The sequence below is a fragment of the Larimichthys crocea genome, chromosome XIV, assembly GCF_000972845.2.
Source record: "Larimichthys crocea isolate SSNF chromosome XIV, L_crocea_2.0, whole genome shotgun sequence".
NCBI classification, from domain to species: Eukaryota; Metazoa; Chordata; class Actinopteri; family Sciaenidae; genus Larimichthys; species Larimichthys crocea.
In genome coordinates this window covers 12,245,362-12,270,048 of record NC_040024.1, presented here as the reverse complement: position 1 = coordinate 12,270,048, position 24,687 = coordinate 12,245,362, and the positions used below count along the sequence as shown (strand labels likewise).

Below are 24,687 nucleotides of genomic sequence, written 5' to 3'. Positions count from 1 at the left end.
TTTCATTTCAATAATTGAAATTAATTATTTTTGTTTTTATGGAAAGATAAAAGAAAGTGAAAGAGACTGTGTGAGGACGACCTGCAGGGGGCGAGAGAGAGAGAGACAGAGAGAGAGAGAGAGAGACAGAGAGAGAGAGAGAGAGAGAGAGAGAGAGAGAGGTTCACTCACTCAGGGAGAGAGAGAGAGAGAGAGAGAGAGAGGTTCACTCACTCAGAGAGGATAAAGCAGAGCGAGCGAGCGAGGGAGGAGGAGACGTTGAACATCAGCAGACGAAGCTTTCTGTGTTCGGGTGGAGGTGACTAACAGACACAAAGGAGACGGCGAGGCGCTCCGTCAGAGGACGATGTTTGTCTGCAGGATTTATTCTGCACTGCTCTCAGGTCAGATCTGCATTTTATTCTTTAAAGGAATATCATCATCGTCATGACAACACCAATAATTATGATGACAGTAATAATAAACGACATCTCTGTTTTAAAGAGAGAAGTGGATTTGGTTCTGTTATTGAGGAGTTAGTGATTATCAATCAGCTGATCAGAAGTGTAAACATCATGTGACTCCACGGCGGGTCGAGACCCTCAAACATCAAACTGATCAATGTGACGTCATCATCACAGCTGAAGGTCCAGTGATGATTGATCAGTCTGATCATCCATCTGCCGTTTACCTTCACAGCTGTGCTGCTGATGTCATCGTGGTGCGTTCAGGCTCTGCGCGTGGACGTGACACCCAGAACACCTCTGTTGAGACTTGGGGAGCGTCGTCAGCTGGTGTGTCGGGTTCAGGACTGTCCTACGACCCCGAGGGTGTCCTGGTCTCTGCTGGGGGACCAACCGCTGATCGCCTCCCCCAGCACCAATGGGACCCAGTATGTGTTGACCTTTGACCCAGTGATGACGGAACATGAAGGCGTTCTGCTGTGTAAGGTCGGCTGTGGACAAGACAACAAGCAGATCAGAACCTCTGTCAGAGTTTATGGTGAGTCCAAACTGATTGACTCCACCTGAACGCCTCAGAGGACAGTTTGTGTCGTCTTCATGTGGACAGATTGTCTGCACATTCTGCTGACTCTGGAACACTTCCAGGCTGGTTCTGATCCAGATCCAGATGATCCAGATTAGTTTGTTAACAAGGTTCAGATAAGTCATCTGCAAAATGTTCTCCTGGTATTAAAATCCAGGTCTGTCCTCTGTAGACACTTACCGTCTTCTGTAGACACTTACTGTCCACTGTAGACACTCACTGTCCTCTGTAGACACAGTCCTCTGTAGACACTTACCGTCTTCTGTAGACACCTACTGTCCTCTGTAGACCACTTACTGTCCACTGTAAACACTAACTGTCTTCTGTAGACCACTTACTGTCCACTGTATATTTACTATCCACTGTAAACACTTTCTGTAGACACTTATTGTCCTTTGTAGACACTTCCTGTCCACTGTAGACACCTACTGTCCTCTGTAGACCACTTACTGTCTTCTGTAGACTTCTTACTGTCTTCTGTAGACACTTCCTGTCCACTGTAGACTACTTACTGTCTTCTGTAGACACTTACTGTCCACTGTAGACTACTTACTGTCTCCTGTAGACACTTACTGTAGACACTTCCTGTCCACTGTAGACTACTTACTGTCTCCTGTAGACACTTACTGTAGACACTCACTGTCCACTGTAGACTACTTACTGTCTCCTGTAGACACTTTCTGTCTTCTGTAGACACTTACTGTCCACTGTAGACTACTTACTGTCTTCTGTAGACACTTACTGTCTTCTGTAGACACTCACTGTCTTCTGTAGACACTCACTGTCCACTGTAGACACTTACTGTCTTCTGTAGACACTTACTGTCTTCTGTAGACACTTCCTGTCCACTGTAGACTACTTACTGTCTTCTGTAGACACTTACTGTAGACACTTCCTGTCCACTGTAGACTACCTACTGTCTCCTGTAGACACTTTCTGTAGACACTCACTGTCCACTGTAGACACTTACTGTCTTCTGTAGACACTTACTGTCCACTGTGTCTCCTCTGGGTACAGACTTCCCATCAGCCCCTGTGATCAGAGGTCAGGACCGATTGAGGCTCGGGACGGAGTCCATCCTGACCTGCCAGGTGTCTGATGTTTACCCCTCTGAGCAGCTGACCCTTACCTGGCTCAGAGGGGACATAGTCCTGAAGACCAGTCTGGGAGATCCTGTATCCAGTTTAGTCAAGTCTGAGTACAGATTCACTCCTCTGGACCAGGACTCAGGAGGAAACATCAGCTGCAGGGCCACGCTGGACCTGGACAACCTGCCTGTCGAGGATGGGACCAGAGAGACCACAATCCCCCTAAACCTGCTCTGTGAGTCCTCCAGACTGATCTTGAGTCAGGTTATCTTGAGTCAGTTTATTCTTAGTCAGTTTATCCTGAGTCAGTTTATCTGGAGTCAGTTTATCTTGAGTCAGTTTATTCTTAGTCAGTTTATCCTGAGTCAGTTTATCTGGAGTCAGTTTATCTTGAGTCAGTTTATCTTGAGTCAGTTTTTCTTGAGTCAGTTTATCTTGAGTCAGTTTATCCTGAGTCAGTTTATCCTGAGTCAGTTTATTCTGAGTCAGTTTATCTTGAGTCAGTTTATCCTGAGTCAGTTTATCCTGAGTCAGTTTATTCTGAGTCAGTTTATCTTGAGTCAGTTTATCCTGAGTCAGTTTATCCTGAGTCAGTTTATTCTGAGTCAGTTTATCTTGAGTCAGTTTATCCTGAGTCAGTTTATCCTGAGTCAGTTTATTCTGAGTCAGTTTATCCTGAGTCAGTTTATCTTGAGTCAGTTTATTCTGAGTCAGTTTATCTTGAGTCAGTTTATCCTGAGTCAGTTTATCTTGAGTCAGTTTATCTTGAGTCAGTTTATCTTGAGTCAGTTTATCCTGAGTCAGTTTATCTTGAGTCAGTTTATCCTGAGTCAGTTTATCTTGAGTCAGTTTATCCTGAGTCAGTTTATCTTGAGTCAGTTTATCCTGAGTCAGTTTATCTTGAGTCAGTTTATCCTGAGTCAGTTTATCTTGAGTCAGTTTATCCTGAGTCAGTTTATCTTGAGTCAGTTTATCCTGAGTCAGTTTATCTTGAGTCAGTTTATCCTGAGTCAGTTTATCTTGAGTCAGTTTATCCTGAGTCAGTTTATCTTGAGTCAGTTTATCCTGAGTCAGTTTATCTTGAGTCAGTTTATCCTGAGTCAGTTTATCTTGAGTCAGTTTATTCTGAGTCAGTTTATCCTGAGTCAGTTTATCCTGAGTCAGTTTATCTTGAGTCATTTTTCTCTGAGTCATTTTTCTCTGAGTCAGTTTATCCTGAGTCAGTTTATCTTGAGTCATTTTTTTCTGAGTCAGTTTATCCTGAGTCATTTTTTTCTGAGTCAGTTTGTCCTGAGTCAGTTTGTCCTGAGTCAGTTTGTCCTGATCCTGGTCTTGTTCTCCTCAGATGCTCCGATTGTCACGGCGATATCAGACTCTGTGTTGGTGATGGCGGGCTCTCCACTCGCTCTCACCTGTTCAGCAGAGGGAAACCCTGAGCCAATCATCACCTGGAGCTTCCTGACGGTGTCCGGTCAGTCTGTGCAATGCGGTCGAGGCCAGCAGCTCGACTTCACGGCAGTGAGTCTGTCTGAGTCCGGACGGTACGAGTGTGAAGCCCGAAACAGCGAGGGGAACCAGACGGCTGGCGTGGAGGTCACGGTTCACGGTGAGGGCGGAGTTTTGGTTTCTCCTCCTTGTTTACCTGTCACTGACTCTGACACACCTGTCTGCTCCTCCCACAGCTCCACCCACCAACACCTCCCTCTCAGTGAGTCCAGGTCTGGAGGTGGTGGAGGGCCAGCAGGTGACCTTTACCTGTCGCTCAGATGGAGTTCCGCCCACCACTCTAGTGCTAAGGAGGGGAGAGGTGGAGCTTCAGAGGGCTGACTCCTCCTCCACACTCTCCTTCAGCCTCTCCTCCGCCCTGCTACAAGACTCCGCCCACTACGAGTGTGAATCGTCCAATCAGTACGGATCCCAACAGGTCACGAGCGTTGTCACCGTCACAGGTGAAGATTTATCAGCTCATGATAATCATAAAATCATGTCACAACCCAACGAGCTGATGTGAGGCAGACTGACGGTGTTCTTCTTTCAGTTCACCCTCTGCAGGTGGAGGTGAGTCCTCTGGACCCAACAGCAGAAATGGGTTCAAGTCTGGTCCTGACCTGCAGAGCTTCTGGGTGTCTCCACCCTCCCACCCTCACCTGGAGGACAGACTGGAATCAGACGGTCCTCCAGAGGACACAGCAGCAGGACGGACGGTCCCCACTCCACCTGCAGAACCTGGACCTCCAGAACCAGCAAGGATACATATGTGAGGCTGAGTGTGACTCTGTCCACAGGACCAGAACCGTCCAGGTCCATGTCTTCTGTGAGTCTGAATCACCTACTTGTTTTTATGAAGTTACAACATCCACTGTCACATTTCATGGTGGTTAGTCTCAGAGGCTGGGCTCAAACCTGGTCCGGCTGCTGGGCCCGGTTCTGTTGCCTGCTAACAGCAGATTGAGTTAGCAGCAGTTAATTAGCAGTTAGCTACTTTAGCAAGTATAATAAGCAATAATAGAATGAATATAATATAACATAACATAACATACAATAACATAAAATAATAATATATAATATAATAACAATAATCATCATCATAATGATATAATATCTCACAGCTGCTCTGTGGATGTGTCTTCATGTTACTGTTACTGTTCATAACATGGAGGACAGGAAATGAAGAATTGTGCTGACTTCATGTCTGATGAAGAAAAACTGCTCAGAAATCAGATTTTGTTGAATTCTTCTGTTTGCTTCAGGATTAAATCTGATCCTGAAACATTGCTGCAGCTCTCAGGCGGGATTTATTTGTTTGGCTGGAGCAGAGAGGTCAAAGGTCAAAACTTCACTGTGTTGTTGCAGAGAGCAGAAACATTTCCTCACACTGATCTGTGTTTCATCTAAAGAGGAGGACAAACTCCAACGCTCTGCCAGACAGGAAGTGACACAACACAGGCCCCCCCTGACCCCCCCCCCGCCCCCGAACTGAAACACTGAAGTCCTCCCACATGCTCCTCCATCACACACTGACTCAGCAAGCTGAACCTCAGACTTTATCAAAAACACGCGTTCCTCAACATGGACCTCTGTTTACGTTAACGTAACTGTTAATGTTAGGTTAGTTTAACATGAACTAACCTAACATTAACAGTTACGTTAACGTTATGTTAATGTTAGGTTAGTTTATGTTAAACTAACCTAACATTAACAGTTACGTTAACGTAACTGTTACGTTAACAATGTATATTACATTGGGTTATGTTTACATTATGTTTATATTACGCTATGCTGCGTCGTACTAATTTTTTCCTACCTTTATTTCGAAATTTATCTTGTGTTGTAAATGTCTCTGTTGTTTGTCTTCTCTCCAGCGTTTCCATCTGATCCAATTCTGGAGGATCCGGGTCCCGTCCTGCTGGGTCAGGAGGCAACTCTTCGCTGTGATGTCATCAACGTCTTTTCAGCCAATCAGATGATGATCCAGTGGCTCTCCGGAAACACCATACTGATGTCGGAGATGTTCAGCTTTTCCGATTCCTTACAGAACATCTCGTCTGTTCTTCAACACCAGGTTGAGGAGGACCAGCAGGTTCTGACCTGCAGAGCCGAGCTGCCGACGGAGGACAGAGACATGCAGCGGTCCAGGAAGACCACCGTCCCCCTGCAGGTCCACTGTGAGTGAACCTAAACTGACCGATATACTGGACCATTAATGTAATCTCAGGTTCAGGTTTTGATTAATCTCAGTCTGGGTCTATTTGTGTTTCAGATCCTCCAAGGAGAACCTCCCTCTCAGTGAGTCCAGGTCAAGAGGTGGTGGAGGGTCATCAGGTGACGTTTACCTGTCACTCAGAGGGAGCTCCGCCCTCTACACTAGTGCTGAGGAGAGGAGGGGCGGAGCTTCAGAGGGCTGACTCCTCCTCCACACTCTCCTTCAGCCTCTCCTCCGCCCTGCTGCAAGACTCCGCCCACTACGAGTGTGAAGCGTCCAATCAGTACGGATCCCAAAAGGTCACGAGGGCTATCACCGTCACAGGTAAAGACAACATTAAAAACATTAAGAAAACATAAAAAAAAAGAAAAAAACAATTAATTAATTAATTAAGAAAGAAGTTAAAAAATTCTAAATTTATTAAAGCAGCTACAGTTCATTTTGTGTTGAATGTGGCAGCCAGGTGACCCTAACGACCCACAGGTGACCCTAACGACCCACAGGTGACCCTAATGATCCACAGGTGACTGTTACGACCCACAGGTGACTCTAACGACCCACAGGTGACCCTAACGATCCACAGGTGACTCAGTGGACCTTCAGTGGACACATTTTCTGTCCACTGAACAAGTTTTTCTTGATGTGAGCTTGTCAGTCCTTCAGTGTCAGATCTATCTAATGTCTGACTCTGATTTCAGCACATATTATTGATGGATTATTGATTATAGATTGAATAGGTTGTTCTTAATTGAGTCTGCAGGCTACATAAAGCCTGAGAGGTAAAACCCGGGACATACTGCTAGTTTTTATGTGTTTCATGCTGCTGGAAAGTTTCAAAGTGTCAGCTGATGACTGTAGACTGGTAGACCGGGTCAGAACCTTCTGTGTTCTTTGTGTTCAGACTTCCCAAACATGTCCAGTCCTCCTCCAGCTCTTCTTTGTGCTTTTCTTATCTGACCTTGTCCTCCTTCACACGAGCTGAGTGCTTCTCCACACAAATAAACTCTGACTCATGTGTCAGACACTCAAAGCCTCGTGCTGCCTTCAGGGACTCATGTGGGCCAGAATCAGCTGAAATGGATCTTCATTCAGCTCACTGAGTCCAGGGGTGTTCACCTGAGGGAGGGTCACCTGAAGGAGGGCGGTTCCATGTTTTAAAGAAAAACAATGAAGGTTCCTTAAAGTGACATGAGCTGATGATGTGAACCTTTATCTAAAGAACCGAGAACATGACCTTCATCCAATCACATGATGTGTGTCAGGTGATGACAGGTTGGTTAAAGGTTAACAGGTTCAGCTTCCACAGGACAAAACATGAAACAGGTCTTTATTTTGAATCCATCAGAATGTCGTCTGCAAATTAAACGTCTCTCAAGCAGAACACAGAGTGATGATGATTAATCTGACCTCGTTAATTAAGTCTTTGATGATTCATTCACTTTATTCTGAACCCATTCAGATCGTCAGAGACGTGTCAGTTCTTCAGAACCTTCAGCTGTTCTGACTCATGACGCTCTGATCGGGTAGATTTCAGTTTCCCGTCAGAAATGACTGTCAGACTTTGTTATCTTGTTCTTAAGTTCGACATAAACTCCCTTCAGCAACAAAGAGCCTCCCTGCAACATTCATCAGAGTCTCGGACAGGAAGCTGTTGGATTGTCAGTTCACTGATGAAACATTGAAGAGTTAACAATGGTGAACGATGAATCGTTATTTTAAAAACTGTTGTGAAGAATCAGAGATAACAGGAAGTGTAAATATTCAAAGCTGGTTTCTTTTGGTCCAGCTCCTCCGAGGAACACCACAGTCCTGGTCCTGCCATCTGCGGTGGTCCAGGAGGGACAAAACATCACCGTCTGCTGCCAGACTATCAGCTTCCCACCGTCAGCTGTGGTCCTGAAGAAGCTGACCAATGGGACGGAACTATACTCCTCCAACGGCACCTTCCTATTGGTCAATGTCACAGCTAGAGACTCCGGGCTTTATCAGATCAACGTGACCAACAACCTCGGGTACGAGGTGAAGGTCTTCAGCATCAGCGTCAGAGGTCAGTCAGACCGTTTGTTTCCTTTTTAGACTTAAAATTAAATTTTGATTATATTCTGACGTTTTTGTTCGTTTCACACAGAGAGAAGCACCAGCAGTCCTCCCAGTCTCAGTGCTATCATCATCCCAGTCCTGTGTGCTGCCACTGGGCTAGCAGCTGTCGCTCTGTTCCTCGACTACCTGAGGAGATCCAGGAAGAAAGGCTTCTACCAGCTGTCCCAGTCTGCCCCGCCTTCAGCCTGAGCCTAACACAGGGTTGCTAATGCATCCCAACATTTGGCTACCAAGCTCCAACATGCGGCTATAATGTTCTAGCATGATGTTTTGATAACCCAATATGTGGCTACTAACTTCCATCATGTAGCCCCAGAATCCAAATGTGTGACTACAACATCCCAAAATGTGACTACCATTGTGGAGCTTCCATGTCCTGATATGTGGCTTTGATGTGCTAACATGTGGTTACTATGTCCAAATATGTGACCACCACCTCCCAATGTGTGGCTTCCACATAGTAACATGTGGCTTTTATGGTCAAAAAGTGGCTATCACCACTAAGTACCCAGATGTGTGTGGCTACCATGTCCAAGTTTGTTTCTAGAACACTCCATCACTCGGCTACGGTGCCCCAACATGCAGCTACCACCACCCACAATGTGGCTAACAGACTCCAACACATGGCTGCCTTTTTATACCCCAACATGTGACTACACGTCATTCTACATTCATAACAACCCAATGCTTGGCTACCACATTCTAGTATGTGACTACCACGGCCTAACATGCAGTTTCGATATGACATGTGGCTACAACCTTTCTACATGTGGCTACAACCGTCCTACATGTGGCTACAACCTTTCTACATGTGGCTACAACCGCCCTACCTGTGGCTACAACCATCCTACATATGGCTTCAACCTTTCTACATGTGGCTACAGCCACTCTACATGTGGCTACAACCTTTCTACATGTGGCTACAACCCCCCTACCTATGGCTACAACCGTCCTACATGTGGCTACAACCTTTCTACATGTGGCTACAACCTTTCTACATGTGGCTACAGCCACTCTACATGTGGCTACAGCCACTCTACATGTGGCTACAACCGTCCTACATGTGGCTACAACCGTCCTACATGTGTCTACAACCATCCAGTTGTTTCATATCCTGTTTCTACCTGATGTAACACGCAAACACTTCCTGTTCTGAATCAAACTTTGGTTTCATTTTTAAAAAACTTTTTAATCAAAAGAGAGGAAACATCTGAGGTTCTGTCTGTGGTTCTGATGATTTACCTGCTGGTTTCGTGAACATTTCTCTCTTTTTGTTTTTATTAAAATATTTATTTCTTCACTCATGTCTGCACTTTGTTGGAACATGATTACATTTCTGCTTCTTGTGATTCAGATCGTATTGTTCTCTGTGTGTTCTCTGTTCTGTTCTGTGTGTTCTCTGTTCTGTGTGTTCTCTGTTCTGTGTGTTCTTTGTTCTGTTCTGTGTGTTCTGTTCTGTGTGTTGTGTTCTATATGTTATGTGTGTTCTGTTCTGTATTCTGTCTGTTATGTGTGTTCTGTTCTGTGTGTTGTGTTCTATATGTTATGTGTGTTCTGTTCTGTATTCTGTCTGTTCTGTGTGTTCTGTTCTGTGTGTTGTGTGTTCTGTTCTGTGAGTTCTGTGTGTTGTGTGTTCTGTGTGTGTGTGTTCTGTGTTTTGTTCTGTTTGTTCTGTTCTGAGTTCTAGTTTCAGATTCTGTTTACTGGAAGTCTTCAGGATGTCTCAGCGGGTAACCATGGTGACACCCACGCTGCTGTTTGTCTTCTCTCAGACTTTAACCCTTTAACTGTTCAAACACTCAGAGAAAGACTGAGCTGAATCCTGGGAGTTCAGAGAGGGGAATCCGTGACCCATGACCCCCCGGGGGAACCTTTGTTAAACATTATGCACATTCCTCCATAAACTGTGTTTATAATCTAAATCCATCTATTTTTAATCTATCTATAATCTCTGTTGGACCTGTCCAGTCTCTCTTGGACCCCTCTGGTCTCTGTTGGACTCGTCCCGCCTGTGTTTGGACCCCTCTGGTCTCTGTTGGACTTGTTCCGCCTGTGTTTGGACTCCTCTGATCTCTGTTGGACCCCTCTCGTCTCTGTTGGACTTGTCCTGTCTCTGTTGGACTCCTCTGGTCTTTGTTGGACCCCTTGGGTCTCTGTTGGACTAGTCCCATCTGTGTTTTGACCCCTCTGGTCTCTGTTGGACTCGTCCCGTCTGTTTGGACCCCTCTGGTCTCTGTTGGACCCCTCTGGTCTCTGTTTGGACCCCTCTGGTTTTTGTTTGGACCTCTCTGGTCTCTGTTGGACTCCTCTGGTCTCTGTCGGACTCGTCCCATCTGTGTTTGGACCCCTCTGGTCTCTGTTCGGACCCCTCTGGTCTCTGTTTGGACCCCTCTGGTCTCTGTTGGACCCCTCTGGTCTCTGTTTGGACTCCTCTGGTCTCTGGTGAACCCCTCTGGTCTCTGTTGGACTCGTCCCATCTCTGTTTGGACCCCTCTGGTTTCTGTTGGACCCCTCTGGTCTCTGTTGGACTTGTCCCGTCTTTGTTTGGACCCCTCTGGTCTCTGTTGGACCCCTCTGGTCTCTGTTTGGACTCCTCTGGTCTCTGTTGGACTTGTCCAATCTGTTTTCGGACCCCTCTGGTCTCTGTTGGACTTCTCTGGTCTCTGGTAGACCCCTCTGGTCTCTGTTTGGACTTGTCCCATCTGTGTTTGGACCCCTCTGGTCTCTGTTGGACCCCTCTGGTCTCTGGTAGACCCCTCTGGTCTCTGTTTGGACTTGTCCCATCTGTGTTTGGACCCCTCTGGTCTCTGGTGGACCCCTCTGGTCTCTGTTGGACTCGTTCACTCTGGGCTGTGAATGGATTCATTAAATGTGCCGCTGCACTCTGTCTGCAGCTCACAGTTGATTGGCTCCTTGGCTCGTCGTCATGGAGACCGGAGGGCTTCAGATGTGAGGTGTGAAGCGTGAAGAGACAGCGAATGAGGATCAGTCTCAGAAAGCGTTCTCTGAAGGTTCTTTTTAGGTTAAATTTAGTTTGTAAAGGAGATTAATGCGTCCGCTCGTTAATGACCTGAAAGGTCGGAGGTCAAACGGACCTCTCAAGTGTTCCCGTCCGTGCGAGGCGTTCGATGCACATTCAGCTCAATCTGCTGATTAATGACACTCCAGCTGCTGTTTGTCCTCCGTGTGGCGTTCACGGTCCTGCTGGGCCTCCGTGAACTCCGACCTCTGTTGTGTAGAAGAGGACAGAGCGTTCTGCTGCGTCTCGTCATTTTAATCTGATGGTATTTCCTGTCAAGCCACACGAGGAGAAGACCAACTCTGTTTCCCTGACGAGGATCCTGCCGGACCCGAGAGACTACGATGTGTCAAAGACCAGCTTCATCTTCATCATCATCACATTAGATTAGATTAGATTATACTTTATTCATCCCACAGCAGAGTGTGATATACAATATAATTAAAGTAGAAAGGGCAAAACACAACGAACAGACAGAAGTATCTCATCACCTACACAATACACAAAACTAACAACAGACAATGTGCAAAAACAAGTACTGAAGGTTAAAGTGGCATGATATAAAAAGTATTGTAAGGTAAAGTCACAATTCCTTAAAGTGTCGATGTGACAAAGAAAAACAACAGAAAGAAACGAAAAAACAAAAGAGGTAGAAAAGTTCAGAGCTCATCATCAGATGACACGTCTGTGCTGAGTCTGTCAGTAAAGCTTCTGATGAAACACTCAGTGGTCTTGGTCTTGTTCCTGGTCCTGATCTTGGTCCTGGTCTTGGTCCTGTTTCTTGTGTTGGTTTTAGTCCTTATCAAGGACTTGGACCAGGAAAAGAACCGGGGCAGGTAACAGGAAAGGTCTGGTCTTTGTCCTGGTCTGAACTTTCTGTTCTTATCAACAATTTGATATTTTCATTTTTCATTCTGACTGATTTTATTTTCAGTTTGTTTTCAAATGAAACATCAGCATTTATTAACAGACTGAGGTCATGTGATGCATCATGTGTGTTATCTATTTGTGTATTATCTTGTTGTGCAGCACTTTGCAAACCTTGTGTTTGCTAAGAATCGTGCTATATGAATAAAGTGGATTGATGTGTTCATGATGTGAAGCTTCAGTGGAGACACTTTAAAATCTGATCTTTTTCCTCAAACAAGCAGAGTCAACAAACACACACACAGAGCACTGACGCCACCTGCTGCTCACTCAGCACAGCTACAACTCAACAAGGAAACGACCTGATTTTATTTAGAAATTAAACAGCTACACCAATACTATGATGAAACGTTTAATTTTGATGTAACACATTAAAAATAAAATGACTTCATTCAGATTCAAAATGATTATTGTAACAACAACAACAACTAATGAACTGAGTTTCTTGCAGAACATGTGGTGAAATGTGAACTGAGCTAAGTTCTCTGTGATCAGTCTGTAAACAGTCTGTCATCAGTCTGTGATCAGTCTGTCAGTCTGTGATCAGTCTGTGATCAGTCTGTCATCAGTCTGTGATCAGTCTGTGATCAGTCTGTGATCAGTCTGTCATCAGTCTGTGATCAGTCTGTGATCAGTCTGTGAGTCTGTGATCAGTCTGTGAGTCTGTGATCAGTCTGTGATCAGTCTGTCAGTCTGTCAGTCTGTAATCAGTCTGTGATCAGTCTGTCATCAGTCTGTGATCAGTCTGTCAGTCTGTCTTCAGTCTGTGATCAGTCTGTCAGTCTGTGATCAGTCTGTGAACAGTCTGTGATCAGTCTGTGAACAGGCTGTCAGTCTGTGATCAGTCTGTCAGTCTGTCATCAGTCTGTCATCAGTCTGTCAATCTGTCATCAGTCTTTCAGTCTGTGATCAGTCTGTGATCAGTCTGTCAGTCTGTGATCAGTCTGTCATCAGTCTGTGATCAGTCTGTCAGTCTGTGATCAGTCTGTGAACAGTCTGTCAGTCTGTGAGTCTGTGATCAGTATTTCAGTCTGTCAGACTGTGATCAGTCTGTGATCAGTATTTCAGTCTGTCAGACTGTGATCAGTCTGTGATCAGTCTGTCCGTCTGTCATCAGTCTGTGAACAGTCTGTCAGTCTGTGATCAGTCTGTGATCAGTCTTTGAACAGTCTGTCAGTCTGTGGTCAGTCTGTGATCAGTCTGTGAACAGTCTGTCAGTCTGTGATCAGTCTGTCATCAGTCTGTCAGTCTGTCATCAGTCCGTCATCAGTCTGTGATCAGTCTGTCAGTCTGTCATCCGTCTGTCAGTCTGTGATCAGTCTGTGAACAGTCTGTCATCAGTCTGTGATCAGTCTGTCATCAGTCTGTCAGTCTGTGATCACTCTGTCAGTCTGTGATCAGTCTGTCAGTCTGTGATTAGTCTGTGATCAGTCTGTCAGTCTGTGATCAGTCTGTGATCAGTCTGTCAGTCTGTGAACAGTCTGTCAGTCTGTGATCAGTCTGTGATCAGTCTTTCCGTCCTGTCATAGTCTGTGAACAGTCCTGTCAGTCTGGATCAGTCCTGTCAATCTGTGATCAGATCCTTGGGAACATCTGGCAATCAAGTCTTTTCCCAAGTTTTTCTGTGATCAGTCTGTATACATCGGTCCAGTACTGTGATCAGTCGGTGATCAGTCTAGTTTCTGTCAGTCTGTGATCAGTCTGTCAGTCTAGTCTGTCAGTCTTGACAGTCTGTGATCAGTCTGTGACAGTCTGTCAGTCGTTGATCAGTCTGTCAGTCTGTCATCAGCTCTGTCAGTCTTTTGAGTAGTCAGATCTGTGGCAGTCTTTGATCAGTCGGTGATCAGTCTGTCAGTCTGTGATCAGGTCTGTGATCAGTCTGGGTCAGTCCGTGAACACTCGTCATCTGTGATCAGTCTTCATCAGTCTGTCAGTCTGTAGGTCATCCCTGTCATCATCTGTCATCATCTCTGTCAGTCTGTCATCCAGTCTGTCAGTCATGGATCAGTCTGTGTATCAGTCAGTCAGTCTGTCGATCCATCTGTGCCCAGTCTGTGTTTCTGTACAGTCTGTCATCAGTCTGTGATCAGTCTGTCATCAGTACCTGTCTCGTCGGCATCAGCTGTCGTCTGTGATCAGTCTGTTCATCTGTGTATCTGTCAGTCCGTGATCAGTCGTCAGTCTGATCAGTCCGTGATCAGTCTGTGATCAGTCGTTCAGTCTGTTCAGTCTGTGACAGTCTGGCATCGTGAAGTCCTTGACAGTCTGTGTGATCAGTCTGTCATCAATCTGTCAGTCGTGGAGTAGTCTGTCAGTCTGTGATCATCTGTCAGTCTGTACAGTCTGTGATTCGGTCGTCTGTGACTCAGTCTGTCAGTCTGTGATCAGTCTGTGCATCAGTCTGTGACAGTCTTGTCAGTCTGTGATCAGTCCTGTGATCATCTGCTTCAGTCTGTGATCAGTCTGTGAACAGTCTGTCAGTCTGTGATCATTCTGTGATCAGTCTGTGAATCGAGTCTGTCAGTCCTGTGATCAGTCTGTCAGCAGTCTGTCAATCTGTGGATCAGTCTGTGATCAGTCTGTGACAGTCTGTTCATTCTGTGGATCAAGTCGTGCATCAGTCTGTGAAGCTCGGGCATCGGTGTCAGTCTGTATCAGGCTGGGAGCAGTCTGTGATCAGTCTTTGAACAGTCTTCATCAGTCTTGCGGATCAGGTCTGTGAACAGTCTGTCAGTCTTTGACAGTCTGTCAGTCGTCATCAGTCGGTGAACGTCTGTCAGTCGTGATCAGTCGTGAACAGTCTGTATCAGTCTGTGATCAGTCTGTCATCGGTAACAGGCTGTCAGGTCTGTCGATCAGTCTGTCATCATGCTCGTTATAGTCTTGAACAGTCGCTGGCATTCTGCAGCATCTGTGACAGTCTGTCAGTCTGTAGACGGGCGGTGAACTCTGTCAGTTCTGTGAGTCGGTCTGTGATCAGTCGTGAAACATCTGTCATCGTGACGTCCCTGTCAGTCGTGATCAGTCCTGGTTCTGAATCAGGCTGAGCCGGAACATCTTGAACAGTCTGGACAGTCTGTCAGTCTGTGATCATTGTGATCAGTCGTGAACAGTCACAGTGGGGTTCATGTTTTTTAGTCTGTCGGAACCGTCGCCGTGATGTCGTCATCACTAACGCTGTTATTGTGAAACCACCCCACACCGAAGTTAACAGTTAGCCACCGTAGCTAAGTCCGCGGAGGGTGTGTGTGTGTGTGGTGTGTCGGTGAGAAGATGTTACCTTTATCTGTCAAAGACGATGAGTACAAACCCGCCAAGTTCAACCTGCTGCTCAGATGTCCGGATGGTTCAGGTGAGTCCGCGCTGCGAGCTGCTAACGGAGCTAACAGCGGAGCTAACGGAGGCTAGCCTGATGCTAACCGGTTAGCCTACAGACCGGTACCGGAGAGTGTGTGAGCCGGTACCGGGTCTGCAGCTGTGGACCGGTCAGTGGACCGGGTCAGTGGACCGGGTCAGTGCGGGCTGCTGGGGGTGAACGGGGCCGTCAGACGGGCTGTCCGGCTCCGTGGTCCGGCTGTTCGGACGGTTCTGGAAGGTTCTGACGGTTACTGCTGGTTTCAGGTCGATCCTCGCCGATAAGACGTCCCGGAACTTTTTCTTCTTGTCTTCCTCTGCCTCAACCTGTCGTTCGCCTTCGTGGAGCTCACCTACGGCATCTGGAGGCAAAGGTGGCTAACTGTTAGCAGCACTGTTAGCATCAGCTGTTGGTGCCACGGTATGTGTGTGAGAGAGTGTGTTGGTGTGAGAGTGTGTGTGTGGTGTGAGAGTGGTGTGTTGTGTGTGTGTGGTGTGGTGAGAGAGAGAGAGTGGTGTGTGAGAGAGAGAAGGGTGTGTGAGAGAGTGGGGGGTGTGTGAGAGAGAGGTGTGTGTGTGTGTGTGTGTGTGTGTGTGTGTGTGGTGGAGGAGAGAGTGTGTGGGTGTGTGTGTGGTGTGTGTGGAGAGAGTTGTGTGGTGTGTGTGTGTGTGTGGTGTGTGTGTGTGTGTGTGGGTGTGTGTGGTGTGGGGTGTGTGTGTGGTGTGTGTGAGAGAGAGAGTGGGTGTGTGTGTGAGAGATGTGCTGTCTGTCTGTCTGGTGTCTGTCTGTGTGAGTGTGTGTGTGTGTGTGTGTGTGTTTGTGTGTGTTGTTAGTGGGTAGTGTCTGTGTGTGGTGATGGTGGTGGTGTGTGTGGTGGTGTGGTGTGTGTGTGGTGGGTGGTAGTGTGTGTGGTGTGTACAGCAGACTTCTGAAGCTCTTTTAATTAATTTCTAGTTTAAATATTAAAGTTCAGTTTACTGTGGACAGATCATCTTACACACTGTGTGTGTGTGTGTGTGTGTGTGTGTGTGTGTGTGTTGCAGCCTCGGTCTGATCTCAGACTCCTTCCACATGTTCTTTGACTGCACCGCTCTGCTGGCCGGACTGGCAGCCTCCGTCATCTCCAGGTGGAGATCCAACGACAGCTTCTCCTACGGGTGAGACCTTCATCACATCATCACCACCATCATCATCATCATATCATCATCATCATCACCACCATCATCATCATCATCATCATCATCATCACATCATCACCACCATCACCATCATCATCACCATCATCATCATCCTGTGTGACATCATCACTCAGCTGATCACTGACTTCCTGTTCTTTCTGGTTCAGGTACGTCAGAGCCGAGGTTCTGGCCGGCTTCGTTAACGGACTCTTCCTCATCTTCACCGCGTTCTTCATCTTCTCTGAAGGAGTCGAGGTAACACACACACCTGTCTGTCTCTCTCTGTGAACCCCTCACTCTCTGTATGAACCTGTATCTCTCTCTTTGTATGAACCTGTATCTCTCTCTCTCTGTATGAACCTGTATCTCTCTCTCTCTGTATGAACCTGTATCTCTCTCTCTCTGTATGAACCTGTCTCTCTATCTCTCTCTGTATGAACCTGTCTCTCTCTCTGTATGAACCTGTCTGTCTCTCTGTATGAACCTGTCTCTCTCTCTATCTCTCTCTCTGTATGAACCTGTCTCTCTCTCTGTATGAACCTGTCTCTCTCTCTGTATGAACCTGTCTCTCTCTCTGTATGAACCTGTCTGTCTCTCTGTATGAACCTGTCTCTCTATCTGTATGTCTTCCTGTCAGAGAGCTCTTGAACCACCTGACGTTCACCACGAGCGGTTGCTTCCTGTCTCTGTGGCCGGTCTGCTCGTCAACCTGGTCGGGATATTTGTGTTCCAGCATGGAGGCCACGGACACTCTCATGGAGAGGGAGGTACTATCTGCAGAACATGGAACCTTATTGATGTGTGTAGAACATCGCTGCAGTTTATAGAACCTCATGGCAGCTTACTTAAACCTCACTGCAGCTCACTTAAACCTCACTGCAGTTTGTAGAACCTCACTGCAGCTTATAGAACCTCACTGCAGCTTACTTAAACCTCACTGCAGCTTATAGAACCTCACTGCAGCTTACTTAAACCTCACTGCAGCTTATAGAACCTCACTGCAGCTTACTTAAACCTCACTGCAGCTTATAGAACCTCACTGCAGCTTACTTAAACCTCACTGCAGCTTATAGAACCTCACTGCAGCTTACTTAAACCTCACTGCAGCTTATAGAACCTCACTGCAGCTTACTTAAACCTCACTGCAGCTTATAGAACCTCACTGCAGCTTACTTAAACCTCACTGCAGTTTATAGAACCTCACTGCAGCTTACTTAAACCTCACTGCAGCTTACTTAAACCTCACTGCAGCTTACTTAAACCTCACTGCAGCTTACTTAAATCTCACTGCAGCTTACTTAAACCTCACTGCAGCCTACTTAAACCTCACTGCAGATTACTTAAACCTCACTGCAGCTTGGTTAAACCTCACTGCAGCTTGGTTAAACCTTACTGTAGCTTGGTTAAACCTCACTGCAGCTTGGTTAAACCTTACTGTAGCTTACTTAAACCTCACTGCAGCCTACTTAAACCTCACTGCAGCTTACTTAAACCTCACTGCAGCTTGGTTAAACCTCACAGCAGCTTGGTTAAACCTCACAGCAGCTTACCTAAACCTCACTGCAGTTTACTTAAACCTCACTGCAGCTTACTTAAACCTCACTGCAGCTTACTTAAACCTCACTGCAGCTTACTTAAACCTCACTGCAGATTACTTAAACCTCACTGCAGCCTACTTAAACCTCACTGCAGCCTACTTAAACCTCACTGCAGCTTACTTAAACCTCACTGCAGTTTGTAGAACCTCACTGCAGCTTACTTAAACCTTACTGTAGCTTACTTAAACCTCACTGAAGTTTATAGAACCTTACTACAGCTTACTTAAACCTCACTGCAGCTTGGTTAAACCTCACTGCAGCTTGGTTAAACCTCACTGCAGCTTACTTAAACCTCACTGCAGCTTAGTAAAAGAGTGTGGTTTAGCAAAGCCTCTCACTGTAACCTCTGTCTCTCTCAGGTCACGGTCACAGTCATTCTCTGTTCAACGGCAGTCTGAATCATGGACACGACCACCATAACAAACGTGCAGACAGACACAGTCATGATGGACACGGACACAGTCATGATGGACACGGACACAGTCATGGCGGACACGGACACAGTCATGGCGCACATGACGAGCCACCTTGTCATGGTGAGTCTGCAGTGAAGAATGAACGTGGATGTGTTGGAAGACGTGTTGGGGGATGTGTTAGGGGACGTGTTGGGACTTGGGAGACTTGTTGGGGGACGTGTTGGGGGACTTGTTGGGGGACTTGTTGGACATTAGTCTTTGTCCTCCATTTGTCACGTATGGTTTCAGTGTAAAGTTAACATGTCTGTCCTCTGTTGTTGACTTGCAGATGAACTGCACACGGGGAAAGGTTCCAGTAAACAGATCCTTCAGGGTGAGCCAGATCACATGACGTGTTGTTCAGGATCAACTTCATCATCTACAAATATTTTATTAACAACAAACAATCAGAAGTGACTCAGATGTTTTCATGATGCATCATGAATGAACTGAATCCTAAAATCAAAATCAAGGTGCTCTGTCCTCTGGGGGGCGCTAACACACCATCACAGCCAGCACAAACTCTGATAACATCAAAAAAATGTTGAACTAACGTTGAATGAATGTTTGTTTTATATTTTCTATTCTTTTCTTTGTTGAAGCCTTGCTCACACTTCAGTCAGCTTCATGAGGTCGTCACCTGAATTAACAGACGACAGTCCATCGTTACTCTTAAGACATGAAGGTCAGTCAGTCCAGATGAAGTGTCTTCATCAAACACTCTGATCAAGTGTCTCATGAAGAAGAGCCAGAGTTACTCTGCTGCAGAGAAGTTCATCACAGATCAACAATGAACAGCAGCACAGATACATGTACATATATTATATGTATATGTATGTATAGAGTGAAGCTGACTGAATGATGGAAGAGAGAATTTCATCAAAGAAAAGAAACTAAGATATAAAACAGTCATAAATCAACACTTCCTGTGTGTGTGTGTGTGTGTGTGTGTGTGTGTGATAGGTGTGCTGCTTCACATCATCGCTGACACTCTGGGCAGTGTCGGTGTGATCATCTCGGCTCTGCTGATGCAGAAATACGACCTGATGATTGCTGACCCGATCTGCTCCATGCTGATCGCCCTCCTCATAGGAGTCAGGTGAGTCAGGTGACGCTCTTCGTCTGTCTGAACCCGTGAAAAAAAGTTTGAGCGCCCCTGAACTTACTGCTGACAGTTTGGTACTTAACTAAAGTAAACAAGAACCGATCCCAGAGAACCAAACTGAAACCAGGTCTGCCTGGAAGAAGGAGATCCTTCTGAACCTGACGGGTCTTTGGAAAATGTTTCCACTCATGTAAAGAATGCGTAATCAGGACTAAATGGGCTCCACTGAGCCAAACCACCGGAATGGACCTGGAAATGGTTCTGGATGGTCCAGCCTCGTCTGGCCCGCTGGATGTAAACGCAGTGGTCAGATTTCCCAGAAGCCCCGGTGATAAATGGTGATGTGGTTTGATAGGCTGGAAGTGAACGCAGCTGCAGATTAAACAGTCAGCAGAGCTGAGGTCAGCCGAGGCCCCCGACCACAGGCGTCACGTTACACCACCACAACTGCACCAAGAAACTGCTCAACTCCACACACTGAGACACCAAGCTACAGACAGACAACAGTCAGACTACAGACAGACAACAGTCAGACTACAGACCCACTAAACTACAGTCAGACTACACTTCAGACTTACTTCAGTCCTAAAAAAACAGATTTTGAGTCTCTGTGTTGCTGTGTAACCTCGTTGGTGTTGCGTGTGTTCTCTGACCTTTGACCCTCAGCGTCGTGCCCTTACTGAAAGAGTCCATTGGGATCCTGATGCAGAGGACTCCACCGTCACTGGACCACGCCCTGCCAGAGTGTTATCAAAGGGTAAGATCACGCCACACTAAACCCCGGCGTCACCTGGTGTGTTTAGTTATGTCAGGGGGCGGGGTCGAATCATCGGTGTGATGTGTTCAGGTGCAACAGCTGCAGGGAGTGTACAACCTGCAGGAGCCTCACTTCTGGACTCTGTGTACGGACGTTTACATCGGAACGCTCAAGCTGCTGGTCGCCCCCGACGCCGACGCCCGCTGGATCCTCAGCCAGACCCATCACATCTTTACACAGGTACCTGAACGCACCACACTCTCACACAGGTACCTGAACAGGTAGCAGTAATCCTAGTATATGTGGTATCCGTGGTAATGTGTCATCACGTGTCGTCTGCAGGCCGGAGTCCGACAGCTCTATGTTCAAACTGAAACGGCCGCCATGTAGAGGCTCGCCTCCTCTGAACACCTGGGACCAATCACCTTCAGTCTGCTGCTGCAGGTGACCTCTGACCCCGCCCTGATCAGGGTTAGACTGAGACCTGATGAGGGAGTGAGAACTTGACTGTGACCTCCCATGATGCTCTCGCCCAATACATGCCCTGCCCCCCCCCCCCCCCCCCCCCACCCCCCCCCCCCCCCCCCCCTTTTTTAATCTTACCTGTCGATGATGGCGGGCCATGTGACCCCACCCCCCCCACACACAGCTGCTCTGTGTAGACTGGAGCAAAGCATTCTGGGTAAGTGCCTTCATCATGAATCAGAGACAATCTGAGCCCGTTTCCTGTGCGGATGCCCCTCCCCCGTCCTGTGACATCATCGTTGGGACCAGACTGCTGCCAGCTGATTGGTCCGTGGTGTGAGTGTGTGTGATGTCACTTTGTTTTAACGTGCCAAACCATGTGACCAGACCATGTGACCAGACCATGTGACCAGTCGGTGGTTAAGTCTTTTTTCAAACTGTAATAAATAATTCCAATCATTGATCTCATTTTTATTGATGACATCACAGCAGACACTTTCCCAGAATTCAATGTTTCCACAGATCAGTGTTCACCAAACAAACAGTCTTTGAGGATGTCTCTGAAGATTCTGACCCGGCCCGGTTTGTGACAGGTGTTAGGAGCAGTAGGTGGAGCTGTCGACCATGTGCAGGTGCGTCAGTGCGTTTGGTTCTTCGTTCACTCGCAGCATGTCCACCTCCAGCGGGTGGAGTCGACCGGTGACGACCAGCGAATGGAGTGGACCGCCGAGGTCACATGACACCAGCTGCCGTAACGTTGCGGTGCGGATCACCTGGTCTTCAGCGCCGAGCCTGGCCACGCCCACGCACACCGTGTCTTCCGTCACACCTGGTGGAGACAACAGGACTAGTCTGAGAAGAGCTGATTGGCTCTTTGCGGAGGGGGGGGGGCATGTCAGTCCCAGCAGCCAATCACAAACATGAGCTTCTATGACACATCAGCATCTCTGCAGTGATTGGTCAGTACAGACTTCGACAGTTAGCTTGTGACATCACCAACAGGAAGTGGTCAGCATCACCTGCACTCTGATTGGACAGTTTCAGATGAGTTATGGTCACATGACTTTGGCGTGTGGAGTTTCTATCTTATGATGATGTGTGTGAGACAATGTGAGATTTGTTGAGCCAATCAGGTGACAGCTGACTCACCGAGCTCCGCCCCCTCACCCCTCCTCCTCTCGATGATCTGGATCAGCTGATCGGCGGCCTGAGCGACCGTCATGAAGCGAGGCGGCTCGTAGATCTTCTTCCCCCTGAAACAGACGATCAGACTGATCATTGATCTGAAGCTTCTGATTGGTTCTGCTCAGAGGAATCAGTGAATAAATTAATTTTTAATAATTAACATAACGAGGCAGTGACATCATCAGCTGAGAGCTGTTACAGACGTCAGGACCTGGTTCTGGTTCTGACCTCATCATGTTCTCCACACTCTGCTCTTTGACTTTGATGTCTGCAGAGAAAAAAACATTCAGTACACACAAAGTACACACACTTTACCAGCCCCCCACAGGAGTGTCTGTCCCAGCAGACTGTGTGTGTGTGTGTGTGTGTGTGTGTGTGTGTGTGTGTCTCTCACCCAGCAGACAGAGTGTGTGTAGTCCAGCGTTTCTGTTTTTACAGATTTTGTCGTAGAAGCTCTCGGGTCTCCACGAGTCCGTCCAGAACACCAACGACACCGTTTCCCCGAAGTTATACAACTACACACACACACACACACACACACACACACACACACACACGTATGTAGTTGTGTATCAGAGCTCTAAAACAAACTGATGACAAAATATTTAAATGATAATTTCTCAGATTTTTTGTCGTTGTGGTCAAAGGGTCATGTGATCAGGGGGCGGGCCTTCAGACAGCTGGGGCTGATGGGATTGACTCCCAGTGGAGCTCATTTACATATCCCACCTCTCATTAGCATATTAACGACCTCCCAGTGGAGACGCCGCTCACTCTGTTAGCATTAATGCTAATGTGTGTGTGTGTGTGGGCAGCTGGGTCCTGCGCTCTGATTGGCTGCTGTGACAGGTCCGTTATTGATGAGCTGACTTTAATGAGCAGATGGGACACTCAGCGGGGGGTGTGCCCAGAGTCCAGACTGTCAGGCAGACGCCACTGGAACGCCGTTTGTCTGAGCAGGTCGCAACTGAACAGAACAATGTGCTCATACAAAATCTAACACACATATAACATGAACATGCACAGGTGAGACGTACCTGCAGGCCGCAGCAGCCCACGGCGTTCAGGACCGAGGCGTTATGGATGACTCTGTACGGTATCCCAGCATTCACTGCTCTGAGGACCAGGTCACTGTGGGTGGTCGCTCTGCAGGCGTGGAAACATAGGACATATTATATATATAAAATAAGTCATATGATATAACATATATACCATCACGTTTCTAACAAAACATAACATATATGACATAGACAGACAGACAGACAGGTCACTCGAGCTCTGTCAGCCTCTTCAGAACCAGAACCAGCAGCTCTTCTTCATGCTGACATGACGGACGTCAGCACAGCGAGCTGCTCGCTCGGCGCTCTGTTATTAACTCACAGAGGAATGTACAGAATTGGGCCGGAGATGTTCTGTGGTCACGTCGACCCGTGCCGACTCAGCAGAACCTCAGAGAACCTCCTCATACACGGACAGCATGACTCACCCAAACGGGTCGCCCACCACCAGGAACGCCACGTCAGTGACATCAGCGTCCTTCAGGATGTCATCAGCTCCCTGCTCGACCAGATCCCGGTCCGCCAGGAGCAGCTCCTTCCCATAGAACTCCTCCTGAGGAGGGGGGAGGGGAAGACGGGGGGGGGGGGGGGGGGGGAAACGGGGGGGGGGGGCAGGAGAGGAGGGGGAGGGGGAGGTAATTATTAACTTAAGATTAGTTAGTTAGTTGCCCCACACAGAGGAGTTAGTTAGTTGCCCCTCACAGAGGAGTTAGTTAGTTGCCCCTCACAGAGGAGTTAGTTTAGTTGCCCCACACAGAGGAGTTAGTTAGTTGCCCTCACAGAGATGTTAGTTGCCCTCACAGAGATGTTAGTTGCCCTCACAGAGGAGTTAGTTAGTTGCCCTCACAGAGGTGTTAGTTGCCCTCACAGAGGAGTTAGTTAGTTGCCCTCACAGAGGAGTTAGTTATTTGCCCTCACAGAGATGTTAGTTGCCCTCACAGAGAGTTAGTTAGTTGCCCTCACAGAGAGTGTTAGTTAGTTGCCCTCACAGAGGAGGTAGTTAGGTTGCCCAACACAGAGGTGTTAGTTGCCCTCACAGAGGTGTAAGTTGCCCTCACAGAGGAGTTAGTTAGTTGCCCTCACAGATGGTATTTCGTGCCCTCACAGAGGAGTTTAGTTAAGTTTGCCCCCACACAGAGGAGTTAGTTAGTTGCCCTCACAGAGGAGTTAGTTAGTTGCCCTCACAGAGATGTTAGTTGCCCTCACAGAGGTGTAAGTTGCCCTCACAGAGGAGTTAGTTAGTTGCCCTCAATCAGAGTAACACCTGCTGTGGAGGGGCAAAGGAGGGGCAAAAGACAAACTAACTCAACCTTTGTGAGGGATTAACCACATCTGTGGAACTAACACCTCTGTGAGGGGCAACTAACTTCACACCTCTCTAGGAACTAATAACTCTGTGAGGCAACTAACTAACACTTCTCTGTGCGGGCAATAAACCACCCTCTGTGAGGGCAAACTAACCACCTCCTGTGAGGGCAAACTAAACTCCCTGTAGGGCAACATCTTGGGCAACTAACTCTGTGGAGGGCCAAACTAACACCTCTGTGAGGGCAACTAATTAACTCCTCTGTGAGGGCAATTAACATCTTGTGAGGGCTAAATAACTAATTAACTCCTCTGTTGAGGGCCACTATTAACTCCTCTTGTGAGGGCAATTCACATTTCTTT

General features: G+C 47.2%; 4 protein-coding genes across 4 annotated transcripts; 2 read left to right on the top strand and 2 right to left on the bottom strand.

Annotated features, from left to right (window-relative positions):
- Positions 1-209: 209 nt before the first annotated feature.
- vcam1b (vascular cell adhesion molecule 1b) lies at positions 210-9,217 on the top strand. The gene is made up of 10 exons (XM_010752379.3): positions 210-383; positions 679-981; positions 2,044-2,349; positions 3,460-3,720; positions 3,797-4,063; positions 4,153-4,428; positions 5,477-5,779; positions 5,875-6,141; positions 7,604-7,864; positions 7,946-9,217. Exons 1-10 carry the CDS (start codon positions 347-349, stop codon positions 8,104-8,106), a joined length of 2,442 nt encoding a protein of 813 aa, XP_010750681.2. The 5' UTR covers positions 210-346; the 3' UTR covers positions 8,107-9,217.
- A 282-nt stretch (positions 9,218-9,499) lies between these two features.
- On the bottom strand, positions 9,500-12,423 carry LOC109142856 (protein mel-28-like). The gene has a single exon (XM_019277811.2). It carries the CDS (start codon positions 10,617-10,619, stop codon positions 9,828-9,830), a length of 792 nt encoding a protein of 263 aa, XP_019133356.1. The 5' UTR covers positions 10,620-12,423; the 3' UTR covers positions 9,500-9,827.
- Positions 12,424-16,239: 3,816 nt separating this feature from the next.
- slc30a7 (solute carrier family 30 member 7) lies at positions 16,240-21,235 on the top strand. Its single transcript, XM_027288089.1, has 9 exons — positions 16,240-16,375; positions 16,564-16,651; positions 17,034-17,163; positions 18,354-18,530; positions 18,739-18,783; positions 19,413-19,548; positions 20,221-20,311; positions 20,402-20,551; positions 20,654-21,235. The coding sequence occupies exons 1-9, from the start codon at positions 16,290-16,292 to the stop codon at positions 20,699-20,701; spliced, it is 951 nt and encodes a 316-aa protein (XP_027143890.1). The 5' UTR covers positions 16,240-16,289; the 3' UTR covers positions 20,702-21,235.
- dph5 (diphthamide biosynthesis 5) lies at positions 21,233-23,578 on the bottom strand (the record flags this gene model as incomplete). The annotated part of the gene is made up of 6 exons (XM_027288187.1): positions 21,233-21,605; positions 21,926-22,029; positions 22,190-22,229; positions 22,356-22,476; positions 22,999-23,107; positions 23,448-23,578. Coding segments are annotated over 6 exons (738 nt in total), but the record flags the coding sequence as incomplete, so codon positions are not given.
- Positions 23,579-24,687: the final 1,109 nt, after the last annotated feature.

What these genes read in the sequence shown, in the direction of transcription:
- vcam1b (XM_010752379.3), top strand. Translation starts at nt 347, where the DNA reads ATGTTTGTCTGCAGGATTTATTCTGCACTGCTCTCAG. An exon ending in GAGCGTTGTCACCGTCACAG is followed by an intron (nt 4,064 to 4,152) that starts GTGAAGATTTAT and finishes TTCTTCTTTCAG; the next exon opens with TTCACCCTCTGCAGGTGGAG. An exon ending in CGTCCAGGTCCATGTCTTCT is followed by an intron (nt 4,429 to 5,476) that starts GTGAGTCTGAAT and finishes TCTTCTCTCCAG; the next exon opens with CGTTTCCATCTGATCCAATT.
- LOC109142856 (XM_019277811.2), bottom strand. Translation starts at nt 10,619, where the DNA reads ATGGGACAAGTCCAAACAGAGACCAGAGGGGTCTACCAGAGACCAGAG.
- slc30a7 (XM_027288089.1), top strand. Translation starts at nt 16,290, where the DNA reads ATGTTCTTTGACTGCACCGCTCTGCTGGCCGGACTGGCAGCCTCCGTC. An exon ending in TGACGAGCCACCTTGTCATG is followed by an intron (nt 18,531 to 18,738) that starts GTGAGTCTGCAG and finishes GTTGACTTGCAG; the next exon opens with ATGAACTGCACACGGGGAAA. An exon ending in TGCCAGAGTGTTATCAAAGG is followed by an intron (nt 20,312 to 20,401) that starts GTAAGATCACGC and finishes TGATGTGTTCAG; the next exon opens with GTGCAACAGCTGCAGGGAGT.